This window comes from Manis javanica, chromosome 12 (genome assembly GCF_040802235.1).
Source record: "Manis javanica isolate MJ-LG chromosome 12, MJ_LKY, whole genome shotgun sequence".
Lineage (NCBI taxonomy): Eukaryota > Metazoa > Chordata > Mammalia > Pholidota > Manidae > Manis > Manis javanica.
The window spans coordinates 30,571,185-30,592,013 of NC_133167.1; the positions used below are offsets into that span (position 1 = coordinate 30,571,185).

Genomic DNA, 20,829 nt, shown 5'->3' on the forward strand with positions numbered 1-20,829 from the left:
AAAGATTAATATTCTTCTAAATAGTGAAAGAAAAGAGTTGGTCTGATGTCTCCAAGATCCTGCTCCTCCAAACTGTGCCTAAGGCATCGGCTGAGGACGCCACCTGAACAGAACACGTCTACAGCTAACTCTCCAGAACCCCGAGAACCTCGCATCTAGCTTCACATGCCTACCTCAGCATCAGAGCACCTGAGCCACTCACCACACCTCACACACCCAGGCACACTGGCCATTAGCAGCAAGGCGATCGCACGCAGCAGGAGCACATTAAAGTCAAACTAGCAATTGTTAACCACCCTCAGGATGTTTGGAGACTCGTTCCATCACCCTCCTCATCTACAAACTAAGAAACATGAAGGGATGCAAGTCAGCTTGGTGCACTCAAGTGCTGAGGGAATGTAGAACTTAACAGTGCTAAAGAAGAAATAAACCATCTGAAATTATAAAAATGGTTAAGTATGGTATTTAAATATTGGTTACCTTCTCATACAAGTGGAAAAAAAATGTGAAGCTAGGCCACAAGGCTGACCCTTTAGCACAGGCACCAGAGACCACCCAATTCTGCAGGAGAAATCTCAAGGGTGTGCAGTATTCCTGAGAAAGATCCCAGATCTTTTCCTGAATCAGTCTTAACCAGATGTTTTATGGGATTATGCTGTCATACCTTGACATACTCAGAAATGGCCACTTTATTTCAATCCAAACAGCTCAATATAGCACAAATGATGGCAGAAAGATCCATGTGTTCAGACTCAGCTTGCTTTTTTGTTTTTGTATGTGGGGGTAAATTAAAAAAACATAAGTAGTTTTTGTCATTTGTATCCTTCATTAGTTTCCCTGGAAGGGAATCCACAGGGCCTTTGATAATCTGGGAAGACCTGACTATCCCCGTGAGGGAAACAGCCCTGCTGAGCTTTACTCAGAATAATGCATGATCGACTCAACATAATTCCCCGGGAAGAGCCCAGTCACTCCATTCATAACGCCCTCATACCAACCATCGTCATTCTTCTTGATGACATAAATAATGGCTCCTTCCTGAAAGGACAGCTCATCTTCCTTGTCTTTTGTATAATCATAAATTGCAACAACTAGAGGGGAAAGAAACAGGATGTGAAAAAGAATGACATTTCTAGAAAGATAGAACCACATACCCACCTTTCCCAACTGCAGCACTTCGAACACAGAGACTTTCAGACCAAAAAACCTTTCTTTTATAATACCTAGTCCTGCACAATGAATCCCATCTTAAGAAAACCAGGGTCAAAACAGTATAAACGGCCAAAAATAACCTTTAGTCAAACTTATCTTTCAACAGCCTATGAGAAAAAAATACCTCACTGAAGAGAGAGATAGAGAATCTCAGAATCAGGAAAGGTGGCTATTTCTCCAGCTGAGCTTATGTTGAAGCACCATATTGTGTAAAAAGGATTATACTAGTGATATGCACTGTGAGATGCCAAGTGAGAAAATGAGACAAAGGGACCAGCAGATTTACGGGCCACTTCTCACACTTTCTAGAGCCTGTACCTGGTCACAGGCTAGAAGAGTAGTTGGACTCCCACAGTCATAGGTGTGAATCATGGGAATCTAGACACTTCCAAAACGCATGCCGGATATGCCACCAACTTAGCATATCCACAGTAACAAACGAGTGTTTAAAAACTAAGATACCTGTAAGTTTCATGATTTTCAATGCTTAAGTAACTTGGTGACTGGGGCCTTTCAATGATATCTGGGACAATCACTGTTTCCTAAGTGTTATATCTACCTCAGCAGTTTAGTTAAATTGGGATACCCTATAACTTGCTCCAATCTACTTGGAGAACTATCTTTTTTATAAGATATCCTCTATAGACGGGTAAGATTCCTCAAGGGAGGAACAACCTAAGACAGGCACAGTTGCAGGGGGGCCATCAGGTGAGAAAATGGGGATCAACAGAGGTGAGGCTTAGAACCCCCCCCCCCCGTTCTGAGAGAAATCTTCTGCATACGTGGATGTTTTATTGCCCTTGTCTAGCTTGGATTAACACAGTCTACAGGCACACACCTGATCATCTACATTTGCTCTCTTACAACACTAAACTATGTTTTCTACCTTTATCTTGTATCTACCTACTACTTCAGCATTTTATTAAAAATAATAATAATAAAGAGAGAAATGTGGTATCCACATATAAATCAAGTATAAAAATCAAATGAATATTCATATTTGAACTGACTGTTTATAGTTCATAATGCATGATCAAAACCAAAAGCCTCTGTGATGACTGCCCTTTTACTGTTCACCATGTAACTTATTCACTATGTAAGAATTTGTTCACCATGTAAGAACTTGTTCGTTATGCTTCAGAAGATTGGAGACTGACGAAAATTAGGCTTGGGGTGGATTAATGAATGTGCATTGAGCATTGACCCCCCTATACAGAATTTTATTGTGGTTAACAACCACTTGATCAATAAATATGAGAGATGCCCTCACAAAAAAAAAAAAAAGTACACACTTCCAATTGTAAAATAAATAAGTAACTGGGATGTAATGTATAGCATAAGGAATATAGTCAAAATATTGTAACAACTTGGTATGGTGATAGCTGGTACCTAGAATTATCATGTATATAAATGTTAAATCACTGTGTTGTACACCTGAAACTAATGTAATACTATGTCAACTACCCTTCAATAAAAAAAAATTTAAAAAAAAGATATCCTCTATACCTTCATTACACCACTCAGGACTTCACTCATTAGCTCCATCTATCTGTCATTCTGAGAAGCAGATACTGACTTTGTTGGTTTCTCATGCAACCTTAATCCTCACATAAATAAGAGACAAAAACTATAATGGAGGCTTTATCTTGATAGAGTGCAACCTGCCCTAGTTGTTTTGTGTTCCTAGCCTGCTTTACTAAAAATGATTAAATGATTTTCTGAAACTCTGAATATTTGCCATGACGGTGATCTACCAAGGATGTCAGAAAATCCTTTAGAGAAGCCTAGGAGAGTTTAGTGTGTATTTCTCAAAACAGAACCAGACAACTAAACATAAATATAATTAAATGACATACAAGTTTATCTACAAATGTAAGAACACAAGATGTTGTATATTTACTATTTCTAATCAACTTAATTTTTTTAGCTTTTTTTTTAGTTGACAATATTCTTGATGCTTATAAAAATGAAAAAATCAACAACTGAAAAGTAATTCAGGGGAGAATATCCCCAAGTCCTGTTAATTCTACCTCCTGAATCTCTCGAACCCGAACACTTTCTCCACCGTCACAGTCACCACCCTGGTCAGTGTAACAGCCTTTAAGCTGGAATCCACATAATCACCAGAAATTTTCTAAGCAGTATGAATGACTAGAAGATTTTACAGGGACTCCTTCTAGATTCTCAGTTTTCAAACTCTGCTTTGTAATACTGATCTGCTTGAGATCCCTTTAGTCAGGCAGCAGTCAAAAAAATTCTCATTTCCTGTTTATCCTTTTCCTACTTAACAGATGTACAGTGGTAGACTGTCACCTTGAAGTACAAAACACTCTGGATGTCAAAGGGACAATTCAGAATACTAGGTGTGGTGTTAAGAAACAGAAATCACTCCACTGACCAACTCAAGCTTTTTCCAAGTTGCTCCCATTCCTTTGCTTTTAAGAAAATATAAGAAATTTTATAATGGAGGTATCATAGCTGACACATTATAAAACATGATTTCTGAAGATAGAACGTTATTTGACTTTTGACAAGTAATTCCAAATAAGTTTTAAAAAATTGAATGACAGGGCCAGATGAAAAATACTCCCATTTGCATCTACTTATTCACGTGAACAAGATTTTTACACCATTGCCTCAGCTGAGACTCATCTCTTCCTTAGAAAGGCATCCAACCTGGTCTTCCCAACTCCTCCCTTTCTTCCTTTCTAATGCACTCTACACTATTACCAGGTACCTTAGGAAAAAAATAAAACAAGTTAAAATATAAGTTCATGGGAACTTATCACTAACCTGCTTAAAAATCTTCTACAATTTCTACCATCAGATTTTCAAAAAAAGAAAAAGAAAAGCAAATGCTTCCGCCTGGTATTCAAGGCCTCCCACCCCCGGTTAGAACTGACAGCGCTTCCTGCACTCATATCCCATCCAGTCTCCCTCCAACCCCATGTTCTCATGGACAGACACACTCACCAGGCCTCAAAGAGCCACGCGCTTTCACTCAGGGTTCCCTCGGCCTGCATGGCCCCTTCTCTCTCTTTGCCTGAGAAACTCCTACTCATCATTCAAGGCACGTCACAAATGTCATGTCCTCTAAAAAGCTTTCTGGAATCCCCAAGAACTGATGGCACTATTCATTTTTTAATAATCATAAATAGAGCATCCATGCTGATTTTCAGAGACATGAAGAGCAAAATGACAGGAGACTGTCAGTTTTGCAATGGCAGAAATGTTTTAATTATCACATGTTGTGTTTTAGTTCTACCAAGAAGTTATGTCATTGAGCAGGCAGGACACAGGAACAGGTGGCTTGGTAGAAGGAAGGGACATAAAATGGGCACTGACAAGTAAGTCAAGTGTGCCAGGAAGAATTAAATCAGTAATAGGAATAACCAAGCCTCAATCCCAGGTCTGCCAGAGCTCAAGCTTTAGGACCATGGTTAAGGTTCTGGAGTTATACCACCTATTTCGAATCCCAGGTACCACTTGGTTTACAGACCAAACTTTCTAAGCTGCTTTTTACTCAACCATATTATGGGAATAGTAAGTGTTAACACTTCAAAACATTATTATATTAAACATATAATACACAGCCCAGGGCCTTGTATAAGGTAAACAGTCTATATAAATGTTAGCTTATTCTATTATCGTTATAATCATTATGATACACTGTCTTTTCTGTAACACTTAACATTTTGTTATATAGTCTATAACAAATTATTTTTGAACTTCAATTTCCTGGTTTGTAAAATGGGGAGATTAATTGCCTTACAGATGTAATAGGTCTTGCGTTATACCAGGCACATAATAAACACCTGAAAATATCTGTTCTCTATCCAAATTAAATCAAGACACTGACACACACAGTCACCCTCACCTGGCTAGTATGGGTAGTAATCAAGGGTGAAGATAAATGTTCTCCTACTGCAGTGGTTCTCAACCTTGGAATTATCTGAGGAATTTAAAAAATTCTGATGCCTGGGTCCCACACAGATTCTGATTTAGTAAGTCTGAAGGGTCAGCCATACCAAATGTTCCCTAGGTGACTAATAATAGGCAGGATTGAGAACCAGATTCTAAGGTCTTAGTAGCAAAATGAGTCATTAGGCAAAAGCCTTAACATTATGCACAACAAAAAAGCAATCATAAGCTGAACACAGTTATTTTGCTTGTGTTTTGCTAGAAAGGATAGAGAAGAGTTTATTTACTCTTCATGTTTGAATAGATTTAACTTAGAGAAACCAAACTTCGAAAAACATCTTAGGGAACATCTCAGGCATGTTCGTCTAAACTTTAAAGCATTACTTGAACTGAAAACAAACTTACTTTCCTCTCTTACAAAACTCTCCAGATTTTCAACACATTCACTGAAGAGTACATTTTTAGGAAGCGAAACTTTCCATTGTGCTTTTTCTCTTAAGGAATAACTGAGCTGGTTTTTCAAAGCTTAAAACTGTCATCCCTTTAGGACAGTGGGCAAGTCAGCTAGGGAGTTTGTAAAGTATGTCAATGGCCAAGACCACATCCTAGTGTAGTACCGTAGGCTCACTTTTTTCCCCTTAAAAACAATTCTGTTAAGGGGTTATTTAGACATTTAGACACAAACACACCACACCAGTTAAGTATAGAGTTCCAAGAGTTTAGACAACTATACCTTCCTGTACTGGGCCCTGGAAACTGATCTAGATTCCTTTTAGATGGAATCATAAAGTTATGAGTCTTCTATGTCTGAATTCTTTCGTTAGTATAATGCTTGAAATCCATCCCTATTGCTGCTTATATTGGTAGTTTGTTCCTTCTAATTGCTGAGCAGTGTTCCATTGAATATGGGTGGCTTTCCCAAAATTAGTTTATCTACTCACCAGCTGTAAGACATTTGGGTTATTTCCAAGTTTTGGCTATTATGAAGGAAGCAGCTATAAACATCAAGTTCAAGTCTTTGTGTGAACATACAAATTCATTCCTCTTAAATAAATGCAAAGAAGGGACTGCCTTCAGCTGGGAGGTGTACATCTAACTTCTAAGAAACTGTATGTTTCCCAAAGTGGCTGAAACATCTACATTCTTACCAGCAATGCATAAGAGCTTCAATTCCACCACACTTTATCCAACACTTGGCATTGTCAGTGTTTTTAATCGTAGCCATTCCAGCTGGTACACGGTGGTACTTAGTTTGGTTCACTGTGGTTTTAATTTGCATTTCCCTAATGACTAATGATGTTGAGCATCTTTCCAGAAGCTTATTTGCAATTAATGTATCTATTTTCTGAAGTGTGTTCAAACGTTTTTTCTGTAAATGATTTGTCTCCTTAAACTGAGTTGTTTTTGCAAATATTCTCAGTATAGGCTTGCTTTGTCATTTTCTTTACAGCATCTTTGAAGAAGAAAAATTTAATGAAAGTGAATTTCTCAATTTTCTCTTTTAAGCTTCATGTTTTTATGTGATCTCTACAAAAATCTTTTCCTAATCTCACTACACAAAGATTTTCTACTATGTTTTCCTCCAGAAGTTTTATAGTTTAGGTTTCATGTTCAGGTCTAAAATACATTCATTTTTGTGTATGGTGAGGTAAGGGTAGAAGTTCATGTTCTAGATATGGATATCCAACTGTTTCAGCAGTATTTCTTGAAAACACGATCCTTTCCCCATTGAATTACCTTGGCACCTTGATCAAACAATATGTGTGGATCTTTATCTGGATTCTATATTCTATTCCACTGATTTATATTTCTACATTTACAACAGCACCACACTGTCCTGAATACTGTAATTTACACGTAGGACTCTAAAATCAGGTAGTTTACATCCTCCAACTTTAATATTAGTCTTCTTTTCAAAGCTGTCTTGACTATATACTAGGTCTTTGCATTTCCGCATAACTGTTAGAATCCGCTTGTCAATTTATATAAGAATAACTACTAAAATTTTTATTGGGATTGCATTCCATTTATAGATCAATTTGAGGAAAACTGGTCTTTTAACAATTATCAAAGACCATAATATAGCTATCAATTTATTTAAGGTCTTAATTAATTTTTGTGAATGTTTTAGTTTCTACCCTAGCATATATCTTAACTTTATCCCTAAGCATTTCATATTTATGTTATTACAAAAGGTATTGTTTTGTAAATTTCAATCTCCAATTGTTCGTTGCTCATATATGAAAACCCCATTAATTTTGCACACTGACTTTGTAACCTACAATCTTTCTAAGCTTGCTTTTTAGTTCTACCAGCTTTTCTATAGATTCCTCAGGATGTTCAACAGTCATACCGTCTGTAAAAGAAGATTATTTGGTATTGTCCCTAGTGTCTGTTGCTCTGTTTTTGGTTTTTCTCCATGCCTCATTTTGGATAATTTCTATTGTCATGTTGTCAAAGTTGCTGATCTTCTGAAGTATCACCATATACATATTCTACTTCTCTCTCATGTCCATGTTTTCCTTTACCTTCTTGGACATATGTGGCACTTTAAAGCACCCTTGTCTGGTTCCATCATTTGGGCCATTTCTCAGTCTGTTTCTATTGACTGACTTTTCTTTTAGTTATGAGTTATATTTTTCTGATTTTATACATGCCTTGTAATTTTTTATTAAATGCTGTATGCTGGACACTGAATCTTACTTTTAGGTGCACTGGATTTTGTTAACTCCTTTGAACAGTGTTGGATTTTGTCTTGGAGTTCAATTAAGTTACTTGAAATCAGTTGTATATTTTCAAGGTTTATATTTAAGTGTTGCTGAAGCAGTCTAGAACAACCATTAGTCTAGGGCTAATTTGGCCCCCTACTAAAGGGACACACTTTCAAGGTCTCTCTCAGTGCCTTGTGTATTACAAAGTCTTTCTACTCTGGCCGGTTTAGGAATATGAGCTATCTCCAGGTGTGTTATTTCCAAGAATTTTTCTGCCTACTTTCTTCTCATTCTTTCTCCAAGCACAGGCAGTTTCTTCACAGGCATGTACAGACCAGTCCTCCAAGACTCGAGGGGGCCCTTCTGCAGATCTCCAGACCTCTGTCCTCTGTCTTTGTGTAGCCTTCCTCTTCTCCATGGCCTCCCAAAACTCTGACCTCTATCCTCTCTACACAGTGAGACCTCCGAGCTCTGTTTCAGTTCCACTGCCTTGCACTGTGGCCTGGAAACTGCCTCTGGGTAGCAAGCTAGGACAATCAAAGGCTCATCCTTGTCTGAGTTCCTTCTCTCAGAGATCAAAGTCCTCCAGTGTCTGAAACCATTACTTTTAATATTTTTTTCTGGATTCATTTCTATTTGAGGAGGGTGAGTAAATCTGATTACTACCTCTATCTTGGTCAGATGTGGAAATACAGTATTTGTTAATACAAGCTCCCTAGGAGATTCTAAAGTGTGGTTAGTTTTGAAACCCAGTGAGTTAGCAACTTTCATTTCTTAGGAGAAAATTTCTTTCAAGACAGCACACATTTTTTTTTTCTGAGCTGCTTAGTCTTGATGAGATTTGGAAGCTTAATGAGATTTATGTCCCAACAGTACCATGTCAAGGTTAGCTAACATATCCAGAGAAACTTCACTAAAAGAAATGTCCAATACTACTTTGCAAAAGAAACTGAGAAACCACTATTCTCTGGAAGAAAGTTTCATATGGAGATACTTCTGAAGTATCTGATACAAGATACCACAAAAGCTTTAAAGCATGGGGGTAGGGTCAGGATAACTATTTGGAAAAATCATCCTCTTCCTGAGGCATTCCAGAAAAACCCTATCTTTTAAAATTTTTGTCTTTTAGAAACCATTCATAAAAAGCATGCTCAATAGGCACAATAAATATATAACTATCAATAAAAAATCAAATAGCCATAGAATTTTACTAACATGACTTTCAAAAGCATGAACCAAAATCATAAATTAGTAAGAACATACAGGTTATATAAGCAAAACTTTACTTATCAATGAAAAATAAATAAGATTCTCTTCAGTACCAGTAAATTCCACTTCTACACAGAGGTTTCTCCCACCCACCCGACATCCCTCTGAAACTTACCCTTTTCCAAGTAAGACCTTGGAGCCCAGGGTGGGTCCTCTTCAGCATAAGGGTCACTATACTCAACCACAGCTGCTTCCTCCTCTTCATAGTCTTCTGGGGGCGGAGGTGGAGGGGGGGATTCATCAAAGACAGGTTCCTCTGCGGGGGGTGGTGGAGGGGGGGTATCTGAAACTAAGAATGCATCAAGCTGATGACAAAACTACACATTATGCTAAGTTCAATATTTTCTATCCAAGCTTCTATGTTCATGGAATATAAACCTAGACTTGAAAATAATAATCTTTCAAAAAATGAGTGGGTAGGAGCAGTCTCACCACCAAGTATAATGTCCCAAATATCCAAGCACAATTTTCTCCTTCTTTTGGGTTAGTGCTGATGGATGTTGAATAAAGTGTAGCCGAAATAATTATTATTAACTGAGCCTCTGCAACCAATACATAATCTTCTTTTTCAAAGAAGGAGGTAAGTACAGTACAATGTGGCTTTACATTATATCCAAGGAAGTGTAGTTAGCAGAACTATATAATTTGGACATTTCACCATATTTAATTTGTAACAAACTAGAATGAGTCCACTGAACAGTCTAACTTTAGTAATCTGCTTAGTAGTTTTAATTTGATAATAACCTAAAAAAATGAATTTTTAAAAAATACCACTTTACCGGGGCAGAAGTCACAAATGACTGTGGGCAACTTGATTCATGAAGATGTTCATTATTTTTTATGTATGTATGTATGTGCACACACACACATACACACACACAGAACTTCAACTAATACAGACTAACCTTACAATCCAGAATTTCTTCAGGCTAAACACTGAGAATGACTTAAAATATTTTAAATGTCTCTTACAGAGATCTGTTTCCACAGCTCAGGTATCAGCATACAGTAGTGCCAGAAAGATTATCTCCAAATTCAGAGGACTCAAAGCTTTCAAAATGCTAGATACATACTTAGCACAGCTCAACAAAATAAACTGAATAAAGCAGCACTTAACAGCTGCCCAATTTTAATGAGCACTCGTGCTTATTTATAAGGTACTGTTTCTGTGAAATTCTCTGAGCAATCCTGTTTATTTTCTGTTTTTGATCTAAGCCTACTGATGGAATGACGTGGATTTTGGAAGACTGCCCCTGCCTGGTGAGCATGAGCCGCATCAACACCATAACTGCCCTGCCCCCGCCTTCTTCCACCTGCTATGACCCTCCGTACTTACCAAGTTATCTACCTCATGCATCTCAAAACCTTACTCATTAAAAGTAAGTATTTTAGCCCTAATGGGATTTTTTAATAAAAGACATAGATATATGCTTTTAGCATATACTTTATAACAAATTACATATGGTTGGGGAAGAATCAACAGTATATCTTATTTGCATTTATAAGATAAAGAGATTGACTTTAAACAATAGCACAAAAACACAGATCCAAAGGAACTTTGTCTTTCAAAACAATCACCTTGAGAAATTACACTAGAAAATTACTCAAGATGCTGCCATTGCTCATTTTTACCTTTTCTTCTAATGGTCTCAGAGTTGGTTTAAAGACTAACATAAGATACCATTTTTTTACTTAAAATGTTCCAATTACTCAGCTAGCACTTTGCACTACGGTATTTCATTTAATCTTTACCTTGGGAGGTGGTGTTTTTAATGTTCATTCTTTGGAAACTGGCTTTCCAACGTTAAGTGGTTTTACAGCAAGTAAGAGGATGAGCAGGAATTTGAATTCCAATGCCTGTTATCTTAAAAACTACACTACTATGGTATGAGAACAATTCAGTAACTTTAAAGTCACGTTTCATTATTAGCCATTCAGCAAACATCAGCTGAAAGCCTCCTACGGCTGGCTACTATGCTCAGTGCCGGCAACAGAGCAGTGGGCAAAGTCATGGAGACGTGGACAACTAAACTTTCATTTATAAGTAAGCACAGTAAGTGCTGTAAGTCATTATGGGAAACAAGGCAGCAGACCAAACCTCTTACGTGAGTTAGGAAAGGCTTCCTAAAACCTGAAGGGTAAGTAAGAGTTAATGGCCAGAGGAGAGGATAGGATGAGGGTGGATATTTAGTGTCAGATGCAAACATGAAACAAAAACAGATATGCAGGTACAGATATGCAGGTATGGAAGCAGGAACCCTACAAAGAACTGACTGAAATTCAGTAAAAAGAGGCATGGCATGAAGAAAGAGAAGAGGACTAAGCCAGAAGGGCCTGGCAACACTCTGAGCTCTATCCACAGAGACTTGGGGAGTGACAGAAGGATTTTAAGACAAATATCAGGACCACAGCTGCACTACTTAGAGCAGTAAAACTGCTTCCAAAAAATGCCAGACTTCTTCAATAGCAAACTTAACCCAGAGTGTCTGTTACCACAGAGTATCTTCAAAATAATGTACTTAAAAGCTATGAAGGTAATTCCAAAAGACAGGTATGTATCTTTCTAGGGTGAATGCTTTGAAGAGGACAACATTCATTTAAATGTATAAATCCTGCTATATCTGTAAAATCAGCCACAGCTCACCTCACAAAGTTTCTTATTTTTATAAAGTTCATAGGTGAGAAATATATATAACTATGGAACGAAATGAAAAAAGACTATACCAAAAGGTAATCACACTGTGGTAAGCACTGGAGGTGCTCATGGGATACCTTCCAATAAACAGAAGTAAAATAAACTCTTTTCACAGATTGGCAAATGGAGATGCAAAGGCACCTGAAAGAGACCATGAGCCCTCAGCCATTAAGACTGGATTATTACCAGGTAAAATACCACAAAGAAAGGTGGGCGTAATTACTCTGGAAGCACAGAAAAGGAGTGACTGAAAGTATCTACTATGCCATGCGTCCCATTGCCTTTCTCCAATGCCTTTCTAAGTGCTGGGGGAACAGCCAGTGAACAAATCAAAGCAAACTCCTGCTCTCATAGAGCTTACATTCTCAAGTAGTGGCAGTGCCCATTCCCAAACGAGCAGGAACCCTAAGCAAAAGAGTGTAAATATTTCTATTCCACTGGAGAGGCCATCCCTGTTATGAGATGCATACACCGGGCTACTCCAGCCTGGTGGCATTAAACCTGTCATTAATGTGAGTCCCCTAGTCAGGTTCCATGTCCATCATACACACTTAGGATTGTGATTTGGCTCCTCATGCAGAATGCTCACAAGAAAATTCTACCACACAGATCATGTTCACTGGTCTCTGTAACCAGTTCCTCACTGAATGTTGACACAGCCCTTCTGTTTTATAGACATCAGTCTCCTGAGTTTCCCCAATGCTTCCCTAGGAGAAAACTCAACTGGTAAGATTAGTTATCTGGTCCTGCATGGCTGAGCACCGGACCACAGGCCACCATAAATTCAGGCCAGCCTATGAGGCCTCTTGGGAGACAGACTGGCAGCTCTGGTCCTCTGGGACCTACTACAGCATGGCCCTTTTTACACCTGGAATCGTAGGACTCAATGGAGAGTCTCAGGCCAGCCATGAAACCCTAAAACTCCAGTGACAGGAAACTAGACTACCATGGTCTGAGCAACCGGAGAAAAAGATGGAATACCTGGTGGCTAAATAAAATCTCTTCAGTCAGATATAATCTTTCTTTTCTTACATGTGTCTTATTTTATATCTGTTTTTATCTTCACTACCAGATTTTAAATTGTTTGAAAGGGAACTTCTTATTTTATCATCTGCCCTAGCTACTCTCAGAGTGACTTGTTCATAATATTCAAATATGTGAAGTATCAGCAAGTGAGTGACTATGCAGCCAATCATATATAAATGACATTTTATGCCTATAATCTGATCTCCAGCATAAAGAAGACATAAACTTACTATTTTCTTGGACTCTGGCCACAAATCCCATTAAAGGTAACTGAGGAGTTACCTGTAGGATGGAGGGAGGAGGAGGAGCCAGAGATACTGCAAAAACAAAAGAGGTGCAGGGGACAAGGGGTGAGGGCACATTCCACTCAAAGGGAAGGACGATAAAACAAGCATACAAGGACGGGAAGCACTGTGCACAGACATTTTATAAGCTATCTTAGTGATCCTCTTTTGAGGGATAATTCAATAACATATGAAACAAAGTATTAGGGGAGTTTTAAGGAAGTTTTAAAAATTTACAGCAGGAAGCATTTACCATGTACAAATCTATTCTAACATATAATTGCAAAATGATCTTGTCATATCAACATGTCTTCTCTAAGAAATAAGTTTTTAAAATTACCAAGAATAATTTGGTTTTCTGGACTTTACCTTGAAGGTTACAAGTTTAAATGTTCATCAATTCAAAAAAAAAACATTACACCCCAACATTCTAAATTTATCCTTTTATTACTTCATTAACAGGCAAATTAATTGGTTCTTCACTCATAATTTAAACAAGTACTTACTGACTTCCTCCTAAGTGCAAGCACTCTGCTAGGAGACCAATATCAAAACCATTCTCTGAGAGTCAGGTCTGTGTCATTACAAGTTTTCAGAATCCCAATTCATACCATCTGCTCCAGCAGGAACATTTTCCCCTTGACCCTACAGAAAAATGCTGGCCTCATTCAAATGATTCTCCTTTCCTCCCCAAGGTCTTTCCCTCTTTGTCAAACACCTGGTACAGTGCCTAGCAACAAATACTTCATGGATGTTAAATATACAAATAAGCAGGTATGTGCCAAATAATTGCCCAGGATTCATTCTACAGTTATAGTTTCCTTCAGAATGGGTATAACGTATGATTTTAATCTTCTTATAAAAAGAGAGCATCCTTTATTAGCTCCAAATTATAGTTACAATGAATAAAACTAAATAGATGAATAAATAAATCACTGCCCTCAAATCACATTCTAGTTAAGAAGAGAAGATAAAATAATAACCTTAACCCAGCAATACTTGGAGCAATTCCCTGGAGGAGGTGGTGGTGGTGGTGTGGTAGAGGAGGTTGGTGTGATGGTGATAAGGGAAGCGGGGGCACAGGGCAGGGTGGGCGCGAGTGAGAGAGGCCACACACAAATGATCTCTGAGCAAGTACTTGGTCAATACTTGAGAAGAAAACGAGTCTGACAAGCAGACAAGGATTGAGAAAGACAAGCTGAGAACCAAGGAAGGGCAAAGGCTTAGATGTATAAATAGCACAACTAGTTCACAAGATGGGAAATGCTTCCATATGGCTAGTGAGATACCCCAGAGAGAAAGTACAAAACCTAGAAAAGTGAGTGGGTAGATTATGAAAAAGGGAAGGACTTATATGTTAGCTGAAAGAGTGCTTAGTGTACAAAGACTGGACTTTGAAGTCACCCAGCACCAACCTGAATTCACCATTTACTTGCTGTTGAAACAGCAGATTAACCTCTTTGAGCCTAATCCATAAATGTTATATGAAAAACATAGTGCAAGCTACTTTACAGAGTGGTTGCAAAGACTAAAACAAGAACACTGTACACAGAAAGCCTGACCTAGGACCTGGCACAAAAAGATCAAGACAGTAGAAAAGAGAGAACTTACTAACAGTATGGAAAAAGAGTACTTGGTATCTAAGGATTTAGCTAGCATTTGAAGAAAAGCAACAGCTGAAGATGTTTCTTGGATTTTTAGCCTTCATAACTATGAAGGTGAAGTTGCCATTAGCCACATTAACCTACTAAGAGAAGAAAGAGGCTGGTGAACAGGAGAGCCAGGGAGAGATCATGATATGATAACTAATACATATGAAAGTGACTTAACCATACATATTGGAGGCAAATGGAAAGTCTGGGTTGAGTTTGTGAGAAAAAAACAAAAGGTACAGAACTAGTACTATCAGGAGAGAGAGAATAGCTGTGTGGTGGGTAAGTGCAGGGAAAGCATCTATACTACACAGACAACAGCTAGGCAGATAATCCCAAAGAATATCTAGACTTAAGGGACAAAGCAGTATAACCCCAGAAACTGGTACCTTTCTTTAAAAGATACCTTTTGTTTAGGTTTTTCTCTCAAGTCACACTCTTTTGTGGTAAATCTTTGAGTGTCTGTCTCCCACTCCCAGAGGCTCAGAACAACTGCTGATCTGTTCACAACGCCCTGTATAACACATATGAACAGAGAAGGTAGCAGAAACAGAACAGATAAAAATACTGAGAGAGAGAAGCAGACAACTGGTACTAGAAAAGCAGAGACCAGATGTTCATATCAAGTAAGATAAAATGCTCCTCCTCTGTTAGCACCCATCCCAACTTGCCCTGCAATAGAAAAGCAGAATTTTCACTTCTGGAAAAAAAAGGCATTCTGCTACTCAGCTAAAAAAAAGTCATTAGATGCTTAACTTAGAACAGTCATTTTTTTAGGTAGGTTAAATATTTTTAAAGATCAATGTTTTATTTCTTTCCTAGCTCTGAAAGTGAAAATCTGGAACAATAGTAGTTCTAAGAAGCCCACCAACAGCCACCCAGGTAAAAACTAACCCCAGATTGTCCTTAGAATTACTTGATAACAGAACAAGTTGACTTTTTCAAAGCCAATCCAGAGCATGTTAAAAACTTCAGTTCCAGATGGAGTTTACAAGAGTTGCCCCAAGTTCTACTTTTTTGCCTGGGGCAAAATTTTTACATAATGGTGGTCCAAGTTAATTCAGATACAGCATTTTCTTTCTGGACCACTCCAGTGAATGGGAACATCCTACTTTAGATTTATCTTACTTAGAGTTGAGTTGAAATGAACCATTCAAGGACAATTCAAGCAGGATTTTGACATGAAGAATTGTTGGCAACATTTAGTCCCAGCCCCAAGCATCGCATGAAGAGGCAAAAGCAAGATGTCACTATGAACTTGTTTTCACTCCACTCGTCAAAGAGGATTCCTCATATGACAAGATCCTTTCCCTGTAACTACGAAAAGGTCTCCAAACTTGAATTCAGTAATGTTACGCTCACAATGCGCAATGGAGAAGTTAATGTGAAGAGGTAGTGTCACCAAGTGACTGGAGTTTACAAAGAAACCTCAAGTAGAAGAGCTGAAGGAACTACAGCTTATGTGCACAATGTAAAAGATAGATGTATAAATAGTAAAAAGCTCTGGAAGCAAACCACACTTAGAGGATGAATCTGTGATGATGAAATCTACAGACTTTCCAGGCATGACCTTCCTGGTTACTTATAATCCTTTGGAGCATAATCCCTGAGGCGTACTATTTTAAAATATCCATTCCAAAGAGTTTTGGAAAAAAATAATTCTTCTACAACTTATTTTTACAGCTTTATAAATACTGAAAAAAATCAGACAAAAGAAACACTCTAAGTACTACTTCCAAAACCAGCAAAGAGTATCACCTTTAGAGGTCATACATCTTGGTAGCCCTTAGTTGTTTATATTTTACATTCCAGTGAGAGAAATAATTTAAGCAATTTAAGAGTGAAATGTTTTCTAAACATGGATAGCAACTTAGAACAATGAATATTTAAAAGCAAACTGTATTTAATCATACTCAGTAAGATGAGTTTTATGGAAAAAAATATGGTTACCAAATAATTATCAATCTTATAGTCTCACAAGAGTTAAAAGAGATGGATCACTTTTGTTATTCTTTAGAGGTTAAAAAAAATCACTGTTATGCCAAGAAAAAATAGTAAATTAAGACAGTTTAAAAATACAACTTGTCTGTTTAATGATCAGGATAGAGAGTCTATTTGCTTTTGGTCATCCTTAACACTTTTCAGTTGTTTTCTTGCTTTTTGTTCTCCATAAACATTCATTAATAAACCCTAAAGAGTGCCTCTAAAAAGAGGACTTGAAAATAGCTTCTTGCTATGTTCTTTACTTACACTTTGCTAAAGCCCCACAACATCTGTATTCTGGAAATTTATGGTAATGCTGTAACTTAACTACCATTTAGAGAGTATGTGTTATGGCTTCTCTTTTGCAATTATCACCAATCAAATATTGCTTTTCCACTGTTTCTTTTCAGTTGTTTTTATTAACATTCAGGGGTTAAAGCCTGACATATTGCCTGTGTAAAACACCATACTCATTCACAATTTCCTCAATCTCATATAACTATATGCAGTCACCAACATTCCACTTGATGAATCAGATTAGTAGTCTTTGTTTTAAGAAAATATGACCATTAAAATGTAGGATTATCTTCTATCAAAGCACTTAAATATCACATTATTGATTCCTTACTGTCATGGACTGCATGTTTGTGACCCCCCAAAAATTTGTATGTTGAAATCCTAACCCCCAAAGTAATGGTTTTAGGTGAGGTCACCTTTGGGAGGTGACTAGGTCATGAATATAGGGACCTCACAAATGAAATTCATGCCCTTATAAAAGAAACCCCAGAGAGCTCTCTTTCTCTTTCTCTACCATGTGAGAATACAAGACAAGAGCAGTCTGCAACCTGGATGAGGGTTCCAACTGACCATGTCAGCACCCTGATCTCTGACTTCTAGCTTTCAGAACTGTGAGAAATAAATTTCTGGTTCTTATAAGCCATCCAGTCTATGGTACTTTTGTTATAGCAGCCTGAACTAAGACACTTATGAAACCAGGTTTATATATGTAAGTGTATATGTAAAAATGCATGTATGTAGATACACAGATATTATTATTTACCACCATGGTGCTTAATGTTTATATTTAAAATAAAACTGTTAACTTAGACCTATTTGTTTGAATGACTCTCTCTGCTGCTAACAAGATGAATAATAAATTGGTATGCTCATTTTTGGGTTAGATTTAAGAAACAATAAGAACAATAGGAGTTTCAGTTATACCCTGATCAAAGTGTTCCTTTCATTAATTTATTTCTGAAATAATCTCAGTAGAAAACAATTATTCTGCTCCTAGGACTTGGCATTAGACACTGGGTGTTCCATATTTTAGTTGCTATGTTGTAATACCCTGTCAAACTCAAACTAAATACTGTAATAGTGCTGCAAGATTTACATCTCACAGAAAACCTCACTGGATTTACATTCACATGAATCCCAGCCTGTCAGCTCACTTCAGAAGCATGCATCCATGTCAGGCCTCCAACTTCAAAAAATATGCTCATAAAACACAAACCTGGGATCACTTTGTTAAGTCAGGGAATTAGTTACTTGAGAAAGCACAACAAATTTTAAATAAGAAAAAACAGGGACCATTGTAAGACCAGTAGGGTTAACAAAAGGCACATAATATTCTAAAGCAAATGAAATTAAGATAATATCTAAAAACCTTAAAACACTGGTTTGTAAAACATTAAGTCTCACAAAAAGTTTTTCAAAGAACAGGATTTGTAAAATAAAATTTTAGTTTAGAATAAAGCACTCTGTTTAATCAACTAACAAAACTATAGTAACCTTTTTTAAACAATTACCAACATCCCTGGAGGAAAAGGCAGAACCAAGTAGAGAGGACTATGAGGGGGAAAAGCTACCTAAATTGTCTCACACATTATACAGAAGGCTCAACAATCTCAGTTTACTTCCCATGAGTGTGAAATATACTTTCATTAAAATCATTACAGAGTAGGGTACTTTCCTACTTTAACATATACTTTCAAGTATGTTAGAATAAGATTTACAATGTATTGAAATATGCATTTAAAACACATTTAAATATGTGCTTAAATAACTGCCTTCAAATAAATTTTACCAACCAGGTTCTCACAAGACTAATATTTTGACATATACACAGCATGAAATATCCTTGTGGATCTGAGTATCATGCACACTTGGTCCCAAGCTGTTTCACAGGGAAGTATCTCTCAGCTCTATTATGGAACTAGCCCATTTGGACTGAAATAATTCTTTCAAAACTCTACCTAACAATAAGGAAGGGAATAGGGCCCTAAGCAATAACTATCTAGACTTCCAGAAAGGCCAGAGAGCAGCTTACTTTCAGCAGAACTATGAAACAGACTGTATCTAACAAACTAAAATTTTAAAGTAAAAGATGCATTTGGTACAAAATAGCACCTGCAGCATGGTAGCATATGATTTAAAAGCAGAATGATGAAAAAGACAGGCAGATTTGTTAAAATTAAGCTCAAAATGAGTAAAAAAGAATGGCAAAACCAAACCTACTAAGAACAAGCAAAGACAGGAGTAAGAGAAGCCTATTTCAACCGAGGCAGCTGGTCATCACACTACAGTGCACTGGTTAGACTATAATACGGCATTTAATTTACAAAAGGGACTCAAAACAGTGAAGGGATGTGAATAATGTAACAAGAGATTCATTCAATATTCAACAGTTACTGAACATTATTCCCAGGATATAACTGTATGGAAGACTGATGAGGGCTTGGGCCCTAACACACTTTACATAATAGTGTGGGCTTCTCCCTTCCCCCAAGCAAAAGAGAAGACGTGGGAGGGCAAGAGAAAAACCTGAAGGTGGGCAGGATAGTACAAAAGAAAGAACATGAACTTTGAGTCAAATGACCTAAATTCAAATTCTACCTTGACCATTACCTCAGCCTCCATTTCCTCACCTGTAAAATACAGATGAAAAGGATCATATAACAATCAAATGTGAGAATAAATATAAAAGCATTCTTTTTAAACTGTGTTTATGTAGAAGGAGGATCAAATTTCTTCTGCAAGATTCTACAGTAGATGTCCCTAGGGGCAGAGTCAAGATGGCGGCATGAGGAGGGCAGTGAAAATCTCCTCCCAAACCATATATATTTTTGAAAATACAACAAATACAACTATTCCTAAAAGAGAGACCATAAGACACAGAACAACAGCCAGATGACATCTACACCTGCGAGAACCCAGCGCCTAGTGAAGGGGGTAAGATACAACTCGCAGCACGGCAGGAACTGAGGCAGGAGGAGAGGAGTCGGAGCAGGGAGGGAGAGGGAGCCCAGGACTGCTAAACACCCAGCCCTAGCCATCCGCACTGGAGCGCAGACACACAGAGCATGGTGTGCTGGATACTAGGGAAACAGGACAGTAAGTCCTGTGAGCGGGTCCTGCAGCCGGTGCCCCTGCGACAAAAGAAAAGTGAGTGCCCTTTGAAAATCTTAAAGGGACAGGGACCCCACAGCTGGATGGAAGCGTCCCGGCACACTCGGCCCAGTAACTGGGAATCCTGGGGAACTCCAGGCGCTCCAAACCCCTGGGTGGCAGCGCAGCTTGGAGACCTCTCATGGTGATAAACAGACACCCACCTGTTCCCCCTCAGGCGCAACTCTGCCACACCGGCAGTGGCCATGCCCACAGCAACCAGGCAGAGCTTCTTCCACAGCGGCCGGGCAAGAATCAAACACCCCATCTGTGTGCAGCTGCCCAGCACAAGCTGCTAGGGGTCGCTGTTCTCCCAGGAGAGGAAGGCCACAAACCAGCAAGAAGGGACGTTCTTCCAGCCTACACACGTGCCAGCTTGCCACAACTACCTCTATCGCCATGAAAAGGCAGAAGAACTTGATCCAGATCAAAATCACAGAGTCAACTCCTGAGAAGGAGATAGACCTAACCAATCTTCCTGAAAAAGAATTCTAAATAACGGTCATAACCATAATGAAGGATCTTCAGAGAAATATGCAAGAGCTAAGGGATGAAGTCCGGAAGGAGATTACAGAAATGAAACAATCTCTGGAAGGACTTAAGAGCAGACTGGATGAGGTGCAAGAGGC

General features: G+C 38.1%; 1 protein-coding gene across 30 annotated transcripts in view; it reads right to left on the minus strand.

Annotated features, from left to right (window-relative positions):
• Positions 1–669: 669 nt before the first annotated feature.
• The window catches only part of ABI2 (abl interactor 2), a 92,203-nt gene continuing 72,043 nt past the window's right edge, over positions 670–20,829 (minus strand). For 12 of the 30 annotated variants that reach the window (XM_017671119.3, XM_037009226.2, XM_017671115.3 and 9 more), the window contains 3 exons: positions 13,065–13,151; positions 9,229–9,402; positions 670–1,091 (listed from right to left, as the gene is read on the minus strand). In XM_017671119.3, coding sequence (XP_017526608.1) covers positions 916–1,091; positions 9,229–9,402; positions 13,065–13,151 — 437 coding nt within the window. In that variant the 3' untranslated portion in view covers positions 670–915. The remainder of the gene's footprint in view (positions 1,092–9,228; positions 9,403–13,064; positions 13,152–20,829) is intronic. The other 18 variants (XM_037009230.2, XM_017671124.3, XM_037009223.2 and 15 more) reach the window with 3 other exon arrangements.